Source organism: Tinamus guttatus, unplaced genomic scaffold, assembly GCF_059628265.1.
Source record: "Tinamus guttatus ecotype Peru unplaced genomic scaffold, ASM5962826v1 Tinamus_guttatus_pri_ptg000297l, whole genome shotgun sequence".
In the NCBI taxonomy this organism is placed as follows: Eukaryota; Metazoa; Chordata; class Aves; order Tinamiformes; family Tinamidae; genus Tinamus; species Tinamus guttatus.
The window spans coordinates 3,385,379-3,401,463 of NW_028288831.1; the positions used below are offsets into that span (position 1 = coordinate 3,385,379).

General features: G+C 53.9%; 2 protein-coding genes across 2 annotated transcripts; both read right to left on the reverse strand.

The window, feature by feature from the left end:
• Positions 1-5,043: 5,043 nt before the first annotated feature.
• Positions 5,044-8,621, reverse strand: LOC148594094 (ectonucleoside triphosphate diphosphohydrolase 8-like). Its single transcript, XM_088528018.1, has 5 exons — positions 8,499-8,621; positions 6,222-6,494; positions 5,843-5,953; positions 5,456-5,581; positions 5,044-5,049 (listed from the first exon to the last, which is right to left on the reverse strand). The coding sequence occupies exons 1-5, from the start codon at positions 8,619-8,621 to the stop codon at positions 5,044-5,046; spliced, it is 639 nt and encodes a 212-aa protein (XP_088384144.1).
• Positions 8,622-14,555: 5,934 nt separating this feature from the next.
• On the reverse strand, positions 14,556-14,975 carry LOC148594095 (transmembrane protein 203-like; the record flags this gene model as incomplete). The annotated part of the gene is made up of 1 exon (XM_088528019.1): positions 14,556-14,975. A coding segment is annotated over one exon (420 nt), but the record flags the coding sequence as incomplete, so codon positions are not given.
• Between the last annotated feature and the right edge of the window lie 1,110 nt (positions 14,976-16,085).

Below are 16,085 nucleotides of genomic sequence, written 5' to 3' on the forward strand. Positions count from 1 at the left end.
CCTGTGTCGGCGCGTCCTTCACACGAACCCTGGCGGGACGCGGGGTCCGGCGGCGGCGGTGGCTCCGCAGCAAGATCCTTCCTGTGCTGCGCGTCTTCTGGGCTCCCGGCAGGTGGCTGGGCCCCTCATGAATGCATTAAAAGCATTTAAGGGCAGCCCGTGCCACTGCCATCTGCTGAGCTAAAGCAGCGGCGAGCGTTTCTGCTTTATGCTGTTCTGATCTGATGTTCTGACAAGCTTTTATAAGATCAGCAATTGTTTTTGTCAAGTTACGTACAGGATCAATTGCTCTCTTACAGTCTGCATTTGCATTTTCCATTGCAAGTTGAAATGGCAAAATCTCAGCTGCTTCCTCTTGTTCAGTTTGTCTCATAACAGCAGTTTGTAACCGATCTAGGTTACAAACATAAGGTTCTTGAGATCCCTGTCAAATTGATGCAAGAAATGCTTCTTGCCAGCCCGAATCTGGTACCTTTCACAAGAGCTTGAGATTTAAATCAGCAGCTTGCATAAATACTGCTCTTGGTAGTGCAGCTTGCACTTCCCTTGTGGCATAATTGGCTTGACCCAGCAACTCGTTTTCTCCAGTACCTTGTCTAGCAGCAAGATTATCCATAACTCGTACAGTCACAAGTTCATTATATTCTGATGCCCAGATGGTATATTGTGCAGATGATAGAACCATTCTAAGTCTTGATTGCCAATCAGAAGGAGTCATGACATAAGATTCTCCTATAGCTTGTATAAGGTTTATAGTAAACGAAGCCTGGAGACCATATTCTTGTATCAATTTCTGGACTTCCTTAGTAACCTCGTACGGTAAGTGAGCGTACTCTGGGACTTGGTGAGGCTTATATATTACAGGCATAGCTTGGAGGATAGAAACATCTCCTCTGCAGTGCGCTTCAATCCCACATTTATTTAACAATCTGTTTGACTGTCCATCAACATTCAATGGTCCTGTACATGTCGGAGGCAGTGTAGGAGCAAAAGGAGGGGGTCTAATTACCAGAGCTAATGGTGGGCAGAAATCAGGTTCATCGTCAGGGTCTATTTGCCTGGGGTCAAAAGGATCGTCAGGTTCTGACCTACCTCCTGCACTCCCTGTGTATGGATAGGGATTATTTCAAAAGACTGCAGCATGGCCTGTCCCTGCTTTTGAGAGAACAGAGGTGGGGCAGCAGACACTTGTAAGATATCTTCTGCAGGTAAGATATCTTCTGCAGGTCTAAATTCTGCAGGTATTTAAGGCTGTTTACAGTGTTTTCCAAGTGATGATTTCCTCAGGGACTTGGAGCTGCAAGTCCTTTTTTTTGTCTGCAATTCCTCCCCCACCTTTGCCCACAAAGAGCTATCATATGAACCTGACAAGGGAATCACAGGTACTAGTCTCTTATCCATACCAGGAATTTAGCCGATTTTAAGTCTGAAACCGCAAGGCCTTGTTCTTTCAAAATTCTCTGTAAAATCGCTTGATGGAGCTTTTGCTCCTTTGTAGCTGACCACCCCAGCTTATAATTGCCACAGCTGCTCACCTCAATCGTTCAGCGAAGGATGATGCCCCTCCAGAGTGCGTGCACACATGCGTGTGTCTCCTGGCAATTCACCATTGGCAATGAGTTTCAATTCTGAACGTTGTTGGTTAGCCTCACATTGGGTGCCACTTGTGGTGAATGATTATACAGACCCCAATTAGTGTTTAATCAGAATCGGAATCCAGAATTGGAATGCCTTTATTGCTCAAGTGAACACCTTATATTTTAACAGAATATCTACTAGAACCAAACAGCTTTGGATTCGTGGCGTTGCAGATGCCAGGAATCAGCTGGCCCTGTGCCATATCCAACTAATCTCTAAAGTAAGTTTTGCATGAGAACAACAAAGGGAGGAACAGGATGCACTAGTCCTTCAAGGTCATGAGAGAGTGCTGTTCTGTCTTGAGCTGTAACGTCTCCCACATGGCAGGGCCTGGCAAGGCAGTTGGGGGTGACTCCAAGGGGTTCTCCAGTCACTGGGGTCAGTGTGTGGCTGCACAAGGAGGTCTCTGGGGTGCAAGTTGAGTGGGGAGACCAACACACCCACAGCAAGAAACCAGAGACACAGGAGAGCACTGCTGGGGCCTTAGTAAGAATATAAGCAACCGGAGTAATGGGATTCACCTAGAAGAGAAGAACGTGTTTGTGGAGAACTGGACCGACGCCTAGCAACCAAGCACCTGGAGGAGCACCAATTCAGCTGGGAGCCTGTAGCCGGCCAATGAGAACGCCGCTTCTTAGCGCATGCCCACGTGCACAGGTATAAAGCTCTGCTGCAGACCATAGCAGAGCGGGGTTGACCTCACTTTGCGTAGAGGTGTTGTTCACTCTGGCTCGTGGAGAGGGCCTCGGCACTCGACGTGAGTTAAACCCGCTTCATATTAAAGTGTTGCTCACTCCAACTCGTGGAGTGAGCCTCAACATTCGACACTCGACAGAGTGACCCTCAACAGAGCGCTCTGAGCAACCCAGCTTGGCTCTTGGCCTGGGGAAAGAGAGAGGCCTTCACGCTCTGGCCTGAGGGTTTGCAGACACAAGGCACGGGTGCAGCACACACACAGCTGCCTTCCTGCCGTGAATCACACGGCCTGAACACAGGAGCCACACACACCAAAGGCCTGGCAGGGAAGGGACCCTCAGCACAGCAACACACGTGCATGTCCTGGACCCATCAGTCACTCCCAACTCCTCACTTTGCAGCCCAAAAGCAAAGGAAAAGCAGACTCCAAGTTGGCCCAAAGCTCAGGGAGCTGCCCCATCCCAGCACAAAGGGAAAGGAGCAGCCAGAAGGATTTTTTTTCTAACATATAACCTGAACCTCCCCTGATGCAACTTGAGGCCATTGAGGCTTCCATGGTGAGGCCACATCTGGAGTAGCATGTCCCGTTCTGGGCTCCGCAGTACAAGAGGGACATGGAAACACTGAAGAGAGCCTAGCGCAGGACTGTGAGGATGATCAGGGGCCTGGAATATCTGCCCTCTGAGGAGAGGCTGAGGGAGCTGGGCCTGTTGCAGCCTGGAGAAGGCTGAGAGGGGACCTGATCAGTGTCTATAAATACCTAAAGGGAGGGAGTGAGGAGGATGGGCCAGCCTCTATTCAGCTGCAGCCAGCGACAGCACAAGAGGAAATGGCCACAAACTGAAGCATCAAAAGTTCCACAGGAACTTAAGGAAAAACTTCTTAACAGTGAGGGTGACAGCACTGGAACATGTGGCCAAGAGAGGTTGTGGAATCTCCTTCTCTGAACATATTTAAAACCCTCTGGGATGCTATCCTGTGTTACATGCTCTAGGTGACTCTGCCTGTGCAGGGGGCTTGTACTAGATGATCTCTAAAGGTTCCTTCCATCCTTAACGATTCTATGATTTCCTCTTACCCTATTTTCGGCAGTTATTTTGGTAAAGAGGCCAACGCTCGCCTTCTTTCAGGTAGTTATAGAGAGCGATAAGGTCTCCCTTGAGTCTCCTCCATACTAAATAACTCAAGCTCCCTCAGCCACTCCTTCTAAAATCTGTGCTCCAGCCCCTTCACCAGCTCCGTTGCCCTCCTTTGGACATGCACCATCACCTCCATGTCCTTCTTGTAGTGAGGAGCCCAAAACTGAACACAGTGTTCGAGGGGCGGCCTCACCAGTACAAAGTACCAGGGGAACAATCACTACCCTGATGCTGCCACCACTCATCACCACCAGACTCTGGGCACGGCCATCCAGACAGTGTTTGACCCAGCAAAGGGGACCCCTGCCTACGCCAGGAGCTGCCAGCTTCTCCAGGAGAAGGCAGTGGGAGACTGTGTCGAAGGCCTTACTGAAGCCTAAGTAGACCATGTCCATAGTCTTTCCCTGATCCATTGGCGGGGGTCACCTGGTCGCAGAAGTAGATGAAGTTGGTCAGGCAGGAACTGCCCTTCATGAAGATGTATTGGCTATGCCTGATCCCCTGGTATATTGATTCAGGAGCAAAAGAACGACAATTTCTCTCTCTGGTGCCTTGTAGAACATTTATTTCTATTGTATTTATTTGTCTAATAGAACATCAAAAAAACTGTGAAAAACATCTGCAGAGACAGTAAGGGTCACCTTGTTGCTGGTAAAAGGTGAAGGTGCAGCTGACAAAGGACTAATTGAATCACCCACAGGACAGCTAGTACAGGAGCAAAAACAACGGCAAAGGCAGGACAGCGTTCACAGGTGGGAAATCTCCCCAGATCTGTGCCCAGCTCCACAGCAGGTCTTTTAGCCTCGTGGAGTCTCAGCTTGGCATCCAGGGCGCACATCCCTTGTGCTGCTGGGTCAGAGCCTGGTGTTCAGGAAGACCCTCCAGAACAGAAATCCTGTTATCCCACAAGAAAAGGAAGATGACATAGACAGCCTAGGCCATCTTTCTGATTTTGGATACTCCCCTTGACTTTCCTCTTCCAAGCCATGAGCTGCAGATGGCTTTGAAGGTACACACTAAGAAGGGTGAGCTCGGGTAGCTCAGAGCCTGGCACACCTCCAGGTGGAAAGATCTGGCAGGGACCATCCTGACCCGGCCTTAGAGGCAGCGCTGCCCCAAGCAGCCTGTCAGCAGGTGCCTGTTGCTGTGTGCTAAGAGCCCAGCACTTGGGGAGCTCTTCCACGGCCAGGCTGCCTTTGCAGAGCCCCCAGCTCCAGCATGTGGCATGAAGGCCACACGTGCAACAGGCATCAGCATCTGCAATGGTGTAAGAAAGAGGCAGATAGGCCCTGCTTGGGAATTTCTAGAGTGCACTGGCTGATCCGAGCAGTGCTCAGGGGGAGGGAGGCTCCTTGGAAAATGCCCTGCGGTGCCAAGCTCCATTCTGGGCACAGTTCAAGGACAGTCCAGCCTTTGCTTCCTGAGTTCTGTAGAGGTTCATATGCTCCCCATCGTGGGCCCAAGATCAAGGGAAGGGCTCCCTGTCCTGCTGGCCAGTGTGTGAGTCACCCTGCCTGTCAGCCATCCAGCCCCGATGCCCTCCTACTGTCTCTGAGATGCAGCCCGGCCCCTACATCTGCCAGTGTGTGCACGACAAGCCCCACGCCAAGAGTGGACACCATGAAGGCCACGGCTGCAGCGCGCACGGAGGGGTTTTGCCTCTGCACCAAGTGCAGCACCTCCTGTGGGATGGTGTTGGCGAGCTCCAGCGCGTAGCCCAGGCTCCAGCCGACGTCCGTGCTCCCGGGCTGCCAAAGGAGAGAGGGGCATCGTGAGGGCAGCTCTAGCACAGAGATGCCCCTAGCAGCACTGGGGCCCTGCGTGCCAGGCCTGGCACAGGCACAGCGCGTGTCCCCAGGCAGGAGGTCTCCACGAGCCTTGGCCACGGGGCTGAGCTGCACAGCTGCGTGTTAGCTGGGCACGGTGCTGCTGGACACCTGCCTGCGAGGGCATTGCCATGCTGGGCTCAGGTTGCTGCTTACCTTCCTCTGGATGATGTTGCGGTTCCAGCTGTTCTCATTAAACTCAAGGAGGGTGAGGACATAGTTGGCGTTGGTGCAATAGCTCCGCAGGCGCCACGGATTTTCTTCAGGGTAGCTAGAAGACAGCTGGGGGCAGGTGTGAGAAGGAAGGGAAGTTATGTGAGCTCCTAGCAAGGAGCTGGCAGCAGGCAATTGCCTTGCAGGTGCAATGCCCTGCTGGGTGCTGACTGCTGCATGAAGAGGGATGGCTCTGTAAGGCCCTTCATGCAGAGAAAGACAATTGCTTGAGGGTTGGGCAGGTGTCATAAGGGCAGCTCTGTCCAGGGGCATTTATTATTCCTTTCCAGCTTCCCCAGAGCCTCCCAAGACCCATGGTGGGAAACATACATCTTGCCAGCTCCTGGTGCAGAAATTCCAGATGGTCTTACTGATAGTGAGCAGGGAGCGCTCCTTGGTCACGTTGAGGAATCTCAAGTCATGGTAAAATTTGGAGAAGGCCTGAGAGGCAGAAGGAGAAATGGTAGTGAGCAAGAGAGGGGAAAGTGCCACGGGGCAGCTGCTCTGGTGTCCCTTGGGTCAGCAAGGGCTGTCCGCAAGGAGAGCTCTCACCCTGCACACTGCTGCAAGCAGCCCTTCTTCTGCCCCTTGTGCACAGCTCTGCAAAGGACTGGCCAGAGGCCTCCTAATGGGACACCAAAGGTGCCCCTGAGCAGAACTGTGGCTTCTAAAGACAGCGAGGGAAGGGAAAGGTGAGTGTTTTCCTTACAAAGAGCTGCCCGCTGACAGTGAGCTCGTAGGCACTGTTGAAGGTGCTGTCCTGGCTCTGGCTGCACGTGGAGACGTTCAACAGCTTCCGGATGACAGCCCGGCACCATTGGGCATCTCCATTGCCCTCGAGGGTCACTCTTCTGTCAGCCAGAGCTGCGTGGAAGTCATTCTGCATGATGCGGGGGGTGGTGTGCAGGGAAGACAGCCAGATGGTTACCCTGTAGTCTTTTGGGTAGCAAGGGTGTCCCACTTGCATTCTGGAAGGCGACTCCTGGCAATAGGAAAAAAAGTTGGGAAGAGTACAGGTTTGAAGGAAGCCATGGGCTTCTCTAGCTTTCTCTGTGTCAGCCCTCAGCTTAAAGCATGACCAGGTTAAGCAACGTCTTGCCCAGTTGACTTTGGAATATCTTCAAGGATGCAGACTCCACAGCCTTTTGAAACTTTGTTCTGCTATTTAAGCACCATTCTTGTGAAACTCTTTTCTCTGTGTCTGTCCACAATCTCTCCTTTTCCACCTTGTGCCAGTTCTCTCTTGCTCTGCTATTTTGCACTTTTGGAAAGCGTCTGCCTCTGTCTTTTCTCTACCCACCCCTGAGGGAGAAGCTGGTGGAGAGGAAGACTTGCCCTGGGTAGAGGAAGATTGGGTCAGAGAGCACCTAAGGAACCTCGATACCCACAAATCCATGGGCCCTGATGGGATGCACCCCAGAGCGCTGTGTGAGCTGGCAGATGCCATAGCTAAGCCGCTCTCCATCATCTTTGAAAGATCTTGGAGAACGGGGGAGGTGCCGGAGGACCGGTAGAAGGCCAATGTCACCCCAGTCTTCAAAAAAGGCAAGAAGGAGGATCCAGGCAACTACAGGCCAGTCAGCCTCACCTTCGTCCCCGAAAAAGTGCTGGAACGGCTCATACTGGCTGTTGGAGGACAAGAAAGTGCTCAAGAGTAGTCAGCATGGATTCACCAAGGGGAAATCTTGCCTGACTAACCTGATAGCCTTCTATGATGAAATGACCGGCTGGATAGACGAAGGGAGAGCGGTGGATGTCGTCTATCTCGACTTCACCAAGGCTTCTGACACCGTCCCTCACAACATCCTCCTAGGCAAGCTCTGGAAGTGTGGGATAGATGAGTGGACAGTGAGGTGGATTAGGAACTGGCTGGATGGCAGGGCCCAGAGAGTGGTGATCAGCGGTGCAGAGTCTAGTTGGAGGCCTGTGGCTAGTGGGGTCCCCCAGGGGTCAATCCTTGGTCCAGTCCTGTTCAATTTATTCATCAATGACCTGGATGAAGGCACAGAGTTTTCCCTCAGCAAGTTTGCTGATGATACCAAACTGGGAGGAGTAGCCGATACCCCAGAGGGCTGCGCTGCCATCCAGAGGGACCTGGACAGACTGGACAACTGGGCGGTGAAAAACCTCATGCAATTCAACAAGGCCAAGTGCAGGTTCTGCACCTGGGGAGGAATAACCCCAGACACCAGTACAGGCTGGGGAATGACCTTCCGGAGAGCAGCTCTGCGGAGAAAGACCTGGGTGTCATGATGGAGGATAAGTTGACCATGAGGCAGCAGTGTGCTCTTGTGACCAAGCAGGCCAATGGGATCCTGGGGTGCATTAAGAAGAGCGTCTCCAGCAGGTCGAGGGAGGTGATCCTGCCCCTCTACTCAGCCCTGGTGAGGCCGCATCTGGAGTATTGTGTCCAGTTCTGGGCTCCACAGTACAAGAGGGATGTGGAGCTTCTGGAGAGAGTCCAGCGCAGGGCCACAAGGATGATCAGGGGCCTGGAACATCTGCCCTATGAGGAGAGGCTGAGGGAGCTGGGCCTGTTCAGCCTGGAGAAGAGAAGGCTGAGAGGGGACCTGAGCAGTGCCTATAAGTACCTCAAGGGAGGCAGTGAGGAGGATGGTGCTGGCCTCTTTTCCCTGGTGGCCACCGACAGAACTAGAGGTAATGGCCACAAACTGAAGCACCATAAGTTGCACATGAACTTAAGGAAAAATTTCTTAACAGTGAAGGTGACGGAGCGCTGGAACAGGCTGCCCAGAGAGGTTGTGGAGTCTCCTTCTCTGGAGATCTTCAAAACCCGCTTGGATGCATTCCTGTGCCACGTGCTCTAGGCAACCCTGCGTGTGCAGGGGGTTGGACTAGATGATCTCTGGAGGTCCCTTCCACCCCTAAGCATTCTATGATTCTATGATTCTATTTGACCTTCTCATCTCTTTTGTGGTTGCTAGCATGATGCTAGATTCAGATCAGCAGCCAGTTTCCCTCTCACCTCAATCAAAGTCCGTGCCACGTGCTTCAGCACCGCGTCCTGTCCATAGCAGAGGTGGTTCTGGGTGTAAATGTTGTCCTTGTACCCATTAAATGTGAACTTAGAGACATCATTTGACTCCATAACTGAACTGTCTGGTATCAAACTGATTGCAGTTGCTTCTCCCACAGGATGCAGAGCTCCAGAAGTGTTGGCTGTTTCTGAAGGGAATTGTGTGTCTTCTTTGGAGGAGTTCTGCCAGGATGAGACAGGACAGAAAGAGGATCCCAAGACAGCCCTATGTCCTGGGTTTAAGTCACATTCTCCTCCCATTTAAGGCAGTTGTGTTTTTTTTGTTTTCTTTTTGGGGGTGGCGGGTGGTGGGCAGGGAGGGGGAAATGTGTGAGCTGGTTCCCAGAGCACAACTGGATTGGATCAGAGCCAAACAGAATAAAGCAGAAGGGATGTCCTTGAGGGCATCGGCTGGCCTTGGCTTTTCCAGATGTGCTCGGTGTTAGTTAGCATGGGGTTTTCTTCCCTTTGTCCACATGGCATGGGGATGCGCCCTGATCTTTTAGCTGCAAAACCCTCATCCCCTCGCCGTGTGATGATTCAAACCCCGTGGAAATCCATGGCAAACTCCTTCATGCTCTTAGCAATTCCCTCCGTGCTTTGATCTGCTGATGAGTTGTTCTTTTCCCTAAGAAGCATCCAAAATTCAAGAAACAAATGCAGTGAAATAATCGCAATGCAGATAACCCAAGGAAGCAGTTGGCTTCCTCCTACTTTCACAGATTGCAGCGTTTGGTCCTGAGCAGTTGCTGTTAAATGATGTTTGCTGCTCTCTAGCTTGTACAAGGTGCTCCTGCAGCTTCTGCAGCTTTTGTAAAGGGCGGCCAGCTGTGCTTCCGCCTGCCGTTGGCAATGCCCCTGGAGGAGCAAGCTCCACCTCCTCTGGGCATGGCAGCTGGATCGGAGTTGCATAGTGCTTTGCCGGAGCAGCCTTCCCTACGTGTGTTCCTCACACTCCAGAGCACAGGAACTCTTTCTTGAGCAGCTCCACTGATGGGCTGCATAGCACAGGCCATTGAACCTCCCCGCTCTGATTGTGCCATCAAGGCAGGGCACGGTGCTCTTTTAGGAAGATGGGAGCCTGGCCTCCGACTTGTGAGCAGGGGGAGGTTTCTGTTTGCTCCCTATCTCAGGCAAGTAAGCACCACGTTGGGGTTCAGTGCCCTTCCCAGGGAAGTGCTCAGATGGTCAGGGCACAGAATATGGCTGTTAAACCACAGCTCTAGAACCAAGAACCTTGTAATTACCACCAAAAGACAGAAAAGAGCTCCTATGAGCTAGGGAAAAGCAAGATGAGGTGGCACAACACCGCTTTGGCATTCTACCTTGAACGCACTCCCCTACCAGCACCCAACCACGTCTGCAGAAAGTGCGTGCCCTGGTGGGAACCACTGCCTTATGTTGCAGGAAGAAGGAAGAGCAAAGCAAGAGCACGGAGCATTTCCCGCTTGGCAAGAAGCAGAGCAGCATCCTTGGTGCTCGTGGGCTCCCAAAAAGGCCAGCGTCTGTCTCTGGGCCCCCAGGGCCCAGTACAGGGGCCAGTACAGCTCAGGCCCTGCCATGGCTGCCCACTGTGCTGCCTTCCTGCCAGGGCTCCCTTGCTCAGGGCAGCTGGGGAGCTCGGCGCAGCCGGCCCCGTGCAGGATGCCGCATTAGCCAGGCTGCTGGCGGCTGCCTGCAGCTTGGCCACCTCCCCTTCTCCTCAGGGCCTGCACAAGTACCTCAGGAGCCTGCTGCCTGCTGGTGCTCCAAGAAAAGCTGCTACCTCTCTCCCTTTCTCAGTGGCAATGGCCTTCAGAGCTCTGTCCAGCCACTCTCTTAGGGACTCCAGAGCTTTCGCAGTATCGTTGGCATAGCTTGATATGCCTGGCCCTGGAAGAGAGTCAGGTCACTCGGACGAGAAACGCCCCGCTTTGGCACACTAAGGAAAGGGAAACGAGGCCACCCCAGCTGCCATACAGACACACACACACACCCAGGGCAGCATCAAGGGCACCACAGAGGGGATACTGACCCTGCACATTACAGAAAAAGCTCTGCCTGATCTCAGCCATGTTGTTCTCATCACCTGTCTCCCTTTTGATGATGAACAGAGTGGGGTGGGACGAGCCGGCGTCCATCCCTCGGTCCACCTGGAAGCACAAATGAAGAGCTCGTGGCTGGCTGGAAGAGCAGCAGGGATAGTGGGGCTGGAGCCCAGCCCTGCCAGGAGACCGGTCACTTTGTTCAAGCTAAGATGTCCCCAAGAGGGTGTCCCAAAGAGCAGCTCTTATTGCTCTTAATGCGGAGACCCTCCCAAAGCTATGGCAGTCTCCAGCACAGCCGAGCAGAGCAGTGACAGGACAGGGCCCTTCAAGGTCTGGTCTTGAGTCTGAGATGAAGGGCACAAAGTCAGCCAGAGGGCTCGATCAGCCTGGCCCATGCTGGCCCCAGCTCCAGCAAGGCTCTTTCAGGGCCCCTGCCTTCTCTCTTCTGCCTGCATTTTGGCATGGCTGGAGAAGACTCACGCCTATGACCTGCAAGACACATCCTAGTGAGCCCCACACACTCCAAAGCCCTAACATGAGCTCTTGTCTCAGGGAGCATCTGTGCCACATGTCTGCTCTGCAGTGCTGCTCACCTTGGCCTCGGGTGACAAGGTGACCTTGAACAAGACCAGCTGACGGGCAATGAATGACTCCAGGAGCAGTAACGCCAGAACAACACAGATAAGACGGTCTTTTTAGTGGCCATCCTGGCAAAGGACCCTGCAAACATCAACACAGAAAGAGGGAAATTGCTTGGATGTGATGCGCTGGGAAGAGCGTTGATGAGTTAAAGCTGCAAGGAGGCCGTTCCCCAAAGCGGCCTCCAGGTTGGCCCTCTCCTCAAGGAAGCTGCGGGTATCTTGAGGTCAATGGGCTCCTCTCACCTGCCTGCACTCTCACGCCTGTGCACTGCCCAGCACGCACACACAGGCAGCCAGGGAGGGAGCCAGGATTGCTTACAGGCAACAGTGAAGATGGGGAAAACCAACTTACTTGTCCTCTTCATCCTGTCAGTTGCTCATGGATACCTGACTGTTAACTCAGGCAGAGTTCTGGAATTTTGAGCTTCTCTAGGTTACCTCATGTGGGCATTGAGCAGTTGCGCGTTGTAATGATGACACCACACGTGCCACTTTTCACATTGCCCTTACGAATCTGTCACCTCTTAAAGAGCAACCTTGGTCATATCCCCTGCCCTGAAATTGCCCGCAGAGCAGCCGGGGTCTTGAGAGCAGCTTTGATTCCGACCAGAAGCAGGATGCCGTTGGAAAAGGAGAGATGGCCGTGCAAGGAGGGGGCCGGGGCCCTGAGCAGAGGCAGCCCCCGCTGCTTGCATCTCCTGGCAGCAGCCAGAGCTGTCTCTGAGCTGCTCCTGGCCCTTTTCAGCTCCACACCCTGAGGCCAGGACAGGCCATTGAGTGTCCCCGGGCCAGGGCTGCAGCCACAGGCGACCTGAGCAGAGGCCGGTGGGGAGCCAGGTCACACCACACACCGGGGACTAAGTCCCTTGCTGTCAGCCCTGGCCTCCTCCTGGATCAGACCCCTTTCTTTCTGCCACAACCTGGCTGTAGCAGATTCCCTGTGAAGGGACAATCCCCATCACATAGGGAGAATGTCAGTCCCATGCCCAAGGGCTGTCAAGAAAAGGAACTTATTTCATGATCATGAGAGGATCCTACAGCGCTGGGGCCATCAGCCCCATGGACATGGTCCTGCCCTGCCCCAGAGTGCTGCCAAGGGACTCGGACATGGTCATGTTCACAGCTTCACTGCTGCTGTCTCTGCCTGTGCCCTCAGACACCATCCCCCTGCCTAGAACCTCTCGGCTCGGCCCATTTCTGGAGGACACAAGCTCTAAGCCACCAGGGTGGCTTCTCCACCCGTCCACTGCTGCTCAGCTGGAGCGCTACATGTGCCGCGTAGCCCCAGCTGAACTCAGTGGCACTCCGCAGGGTCTGTTCTATGGGGTCACTGCTCTGGCTGCAGCGGCTCCCTGTGGCTTCCAAGCCCGTCCTCCTAGGGTCACATTCACCCTGCTCTGCCTGGCCAGGCAGCTCTACCCGGCACCACATCTGTCCACACGTTCCAGAGAGGACACGTCCCAGCAGAGGCACAGAGTAACTTTGTGAAGGGGCAGAGCCAGCACAGGCAGCGAAGGGTCACCGAGCGCGGCGGAGCTCAGCGGGGAAGCCCACGACTGTGGGAGGTTTCTTGCAACCATCATTGTCCCCAAATCCAGCACAAAGTTGCCTCTGGGCACCAGAGTAATATTCGTTGTCTCACAGGTAGGTGAGGGATCCATAGTCCCGAACAGCCTCACAGCTGCAGCTAAATGACACTGAAGCGTCTTTACTTTTTGAAACTCATGGTAACTTGCTGATCTCCAAGTCCCCTCGAAAGACTAAAGCCCGGCTCATTTCTAGACGGTCGAGGAGTGTTTCCTGCCAAAGCTGTGACCGAGAGAAACTGTCTCCAGGAACAGCAGCAGCTGCTCCTACTCTGTCCCTTCGCTTGGCCACCCAACACCCTTAGCACTACCTTGGGGAATAGGCCTCCAACACTAAAAACTGCATTTCTGTTCAACACCATGCACCAGCTCCCTCTGCCTCCCAGCACAATCCGTGAGACAACCTTGCTGGCACCCTGAGGGCAGGAAGTGCCGCTTGGGGAGGGGACAGGAGAAACGGGAACACATTGGAGTAGAACTGCAGAAATCGGTGTTAAGATCATGGCCTCGGACTGCTCAGGACAAGCAGCAGCTTCTCTGTATCAGGCTGGCAGCAGCTTGAGGTTTACACAGGTGCCGACAGCACATAAACAACCCCCAAAGAATTCTTACTGCAGGTGGCAGGTTTCAGTACAGAAACTTTCCAGGGGGAAAATAAACAACAACAGCAAACAAGGAGCTGTATGTGTATAATTCCCCTATCTGTACAGTTTTGCTTCACATTCACTGGCCCATCCAACAGGGTCTGCACATCAGGACACATTCACACGAGAGCCGAGCGAGGCCGACGTTGGCGACGCGGCACAAACGGGGCCTTTGTGGAGATGTCAGAATCGCCGTGGCTGGAGTGAAGCCTGGCGCTGAGGCCAGCGCAGGCCCCCGGGCCCCGCGCCTGCTGCTCGGGGTTCAGCGCTGCCCCGTCCTGACGCGGCTGCTCCGCAGCGGCTCCGCTCTGGGCCGCAGCCCCCGGCACCTCGTGCCCATCCTGGCCGGGGCTGGAGCCGGGGCTAGGGCCGGCCCATAGAATCATAGAATCATAGAATGCATAGGGTTGGAAGGGACCTCTAGAGATCATCTAGTCCAACCCCCCTGCACACGCAGGGTTGCCTAGAGTACGTGGCACAGGAATGCGTCCATGCGGGTTTTGAAGATCTCCAGAGAAGGAGACTCCACAACCTCTCTGGGCAGCCTGTTCCAGCGCTCTGTCACCTTCACTGTTAAGAAATTTTTCCTTAAGTTCATGTGGAACTTTTGGTGCTTCAGTCTGTGGCCATTACCTCTAGTTCTGTCAGAGGCCACCACTGAAAAGAGACCAGTACCATCCTCTGCACTCCCTCCCTTCAGGTACTTATATACACTGATTAGATCCCCTCTCAGCCTTCTCTTCTTCAGGCTGAACAGGCTCAGCTCCCTCAGTCTCTCCTCGTCGGGCAGATGTTCCAGGCCCCTGATCATCCTTGTGGCCCTGCGCTGGACTCTCCAGGAGCTCCACATCCCTCTTATACTGTGGAGCCCAGAACTGGACACAATACTCCAGATGTGGCCTCACCAGGGCTGAGTAGAGGGTCAGGATCACCTCCCTCGACCTGCTGGAGACACTCTTCTTAATGCACCCCAGGATCCCATTGGCCTTCTTGGCCACAAGGGCACACTGCTGCCTCATGGTCAACTTATCATCCACCATGACACCCAGGTCTTTCTCCGCAGAGCTGCTCTCCAGAAGGTCAGTCCCCAGCCACCCGCGTTGCCCCCTCAGTTCACGCAGCAGGCGCGGAGCAGCAGCAGCTGCAGCTGGATGAAGACGGGCGCCATGACCAGCCCGTACCAGAGCTCGCGCGTGCCCTCCGCCAGCTTCTGGCACAGCAGCAGCTCGAAGACGAACTTGAGGCCCAGCACGCTGAGCACCCAGAGCAGCCGCAGCACGGCCAGCCGCTTCTCGCCATCCCGGCAGAGCCGCACGGACACGATGGTGCTGAAGTAGGTGCTGAGGCCGTCGGCGGCGAAGCAGGGCCCGAGCACGGCCCGCCAGGAGAGCGCGGCGGCCGCGCCGTCCGCCTTGAGCGCCAGCAGCGCGGAGCAGAGCAGCAGCGCCAGCCCCTGCAGGCCGAGCTCGCAGGTCGCCAGGCGCAGCCACTGCCCCAGCTCACGCAGCGACAACAGCAGCGCCGCGTGACGTCAGCACCGCGCCATGACGTCACTGCGGCGCTGGGGGTGACGTCGCGCCACCTGAGTGCCTCACTGCGGCTGGGACGTCGCTCGGCGCCGGGTGATGATGTCGGCAGCAGCTCGGTGGCTCCCAGCGCCCCAGGTTCCCCCTTCCTCCAATTCCTCCTTTCCCCGGTCCCTGCGTCCCAGGTTCCCCCTTCCCCCGGTTCCGTTGTCCCCGGATTCCCCTTCCCCCGATCTCTGCGTCCCCGATTCCCCCTTGCCTCCGTCTTTGCATCCCCGGTTCCACCTTCCCCCGGTTCAAATTTAATTAAAGCTACTTTAATGCTATTCCTTTGCATCACATTTAGTCCAGACACAAGGGTAAAGGAGCGTGTTTTACATACCTTCAACTAGTGGACTGTGTTAAATAAATGCCAGTTTCCAGACAACTTTTAGGTCACAAATTTGTTTGACCTATGGTACAAAAGGGGACAAGAAGCTCTGCAACTTGAGTTTAACTCCTAGTGTCTGTCTCATCTCAGATTACAGAGCAACATTAAACAACTTTAGATAAAACACTTCTCAGGAGTTGGCCACAATGACAGAAGGGTTTCCTGGTTGCAAAATGTTGGGCTGCTGGATGGAGAGCTGCTGTATACTGAATTTGCTGAAATGCCATTCTGCTCGTGCACAGTTATTACAAGTACAAGGACAATAATCAGGAAATAGTGGAGGCAATAGCTCCATAGATTCAATTTTGACTGCTTTTTAACAAGCATGTCAAGAGACATGCTTGTTAATTATGGCAATGGAGGAGAATTTTATGAAGTTCTTGGGGCACAGAGATGTGTAGAAATGACAAAGTTCTGCCTCCTCTCCTATTTCCTGGGTAGAAGACTAAAGTGGCCAGCAGCCACCTCTACCACATTCAGGAGGGTTTACCATACTTGGGAGTTTGTTTTGTTTACTAGCACTTTGGCAGCTCGTTGTCTTTGCTGGAATCCTTTCCAGCTATTCTCACCCATAAAAACAGCTCTCCAATAAAACCTACATCCTTTCCTCGCCCATCTTTTCAGGCCGAGCAAAGTGATTTCTTTACCCACCTGACATCTATGCTCTTTCTCTTCTTCACTT

Coding starts and splice junctions, on each gene's coding strand:
- LOC148594094 (XM_088528018.1), bottom strand. CDS start 8,621: ATGGAGTCAAATGATGTCTCTAAGTTCACATTTAATGGGTACAAGGAC. Junction 5,954..6,221: donor CTGTCAGCGGGCAGCTCTTT/GTAAGGAAAACA, acceptor TCTGCCTCTCAG/GCCTTCTCCAAATTTTACCA. Junction 5,582..5,842: donor GCACCAGGAGCTGGCAAGAT/GTATGTTTCCCA, acceptor ACCTGCCCCCAG/CTGTCTTCTAGCTACCCTGA.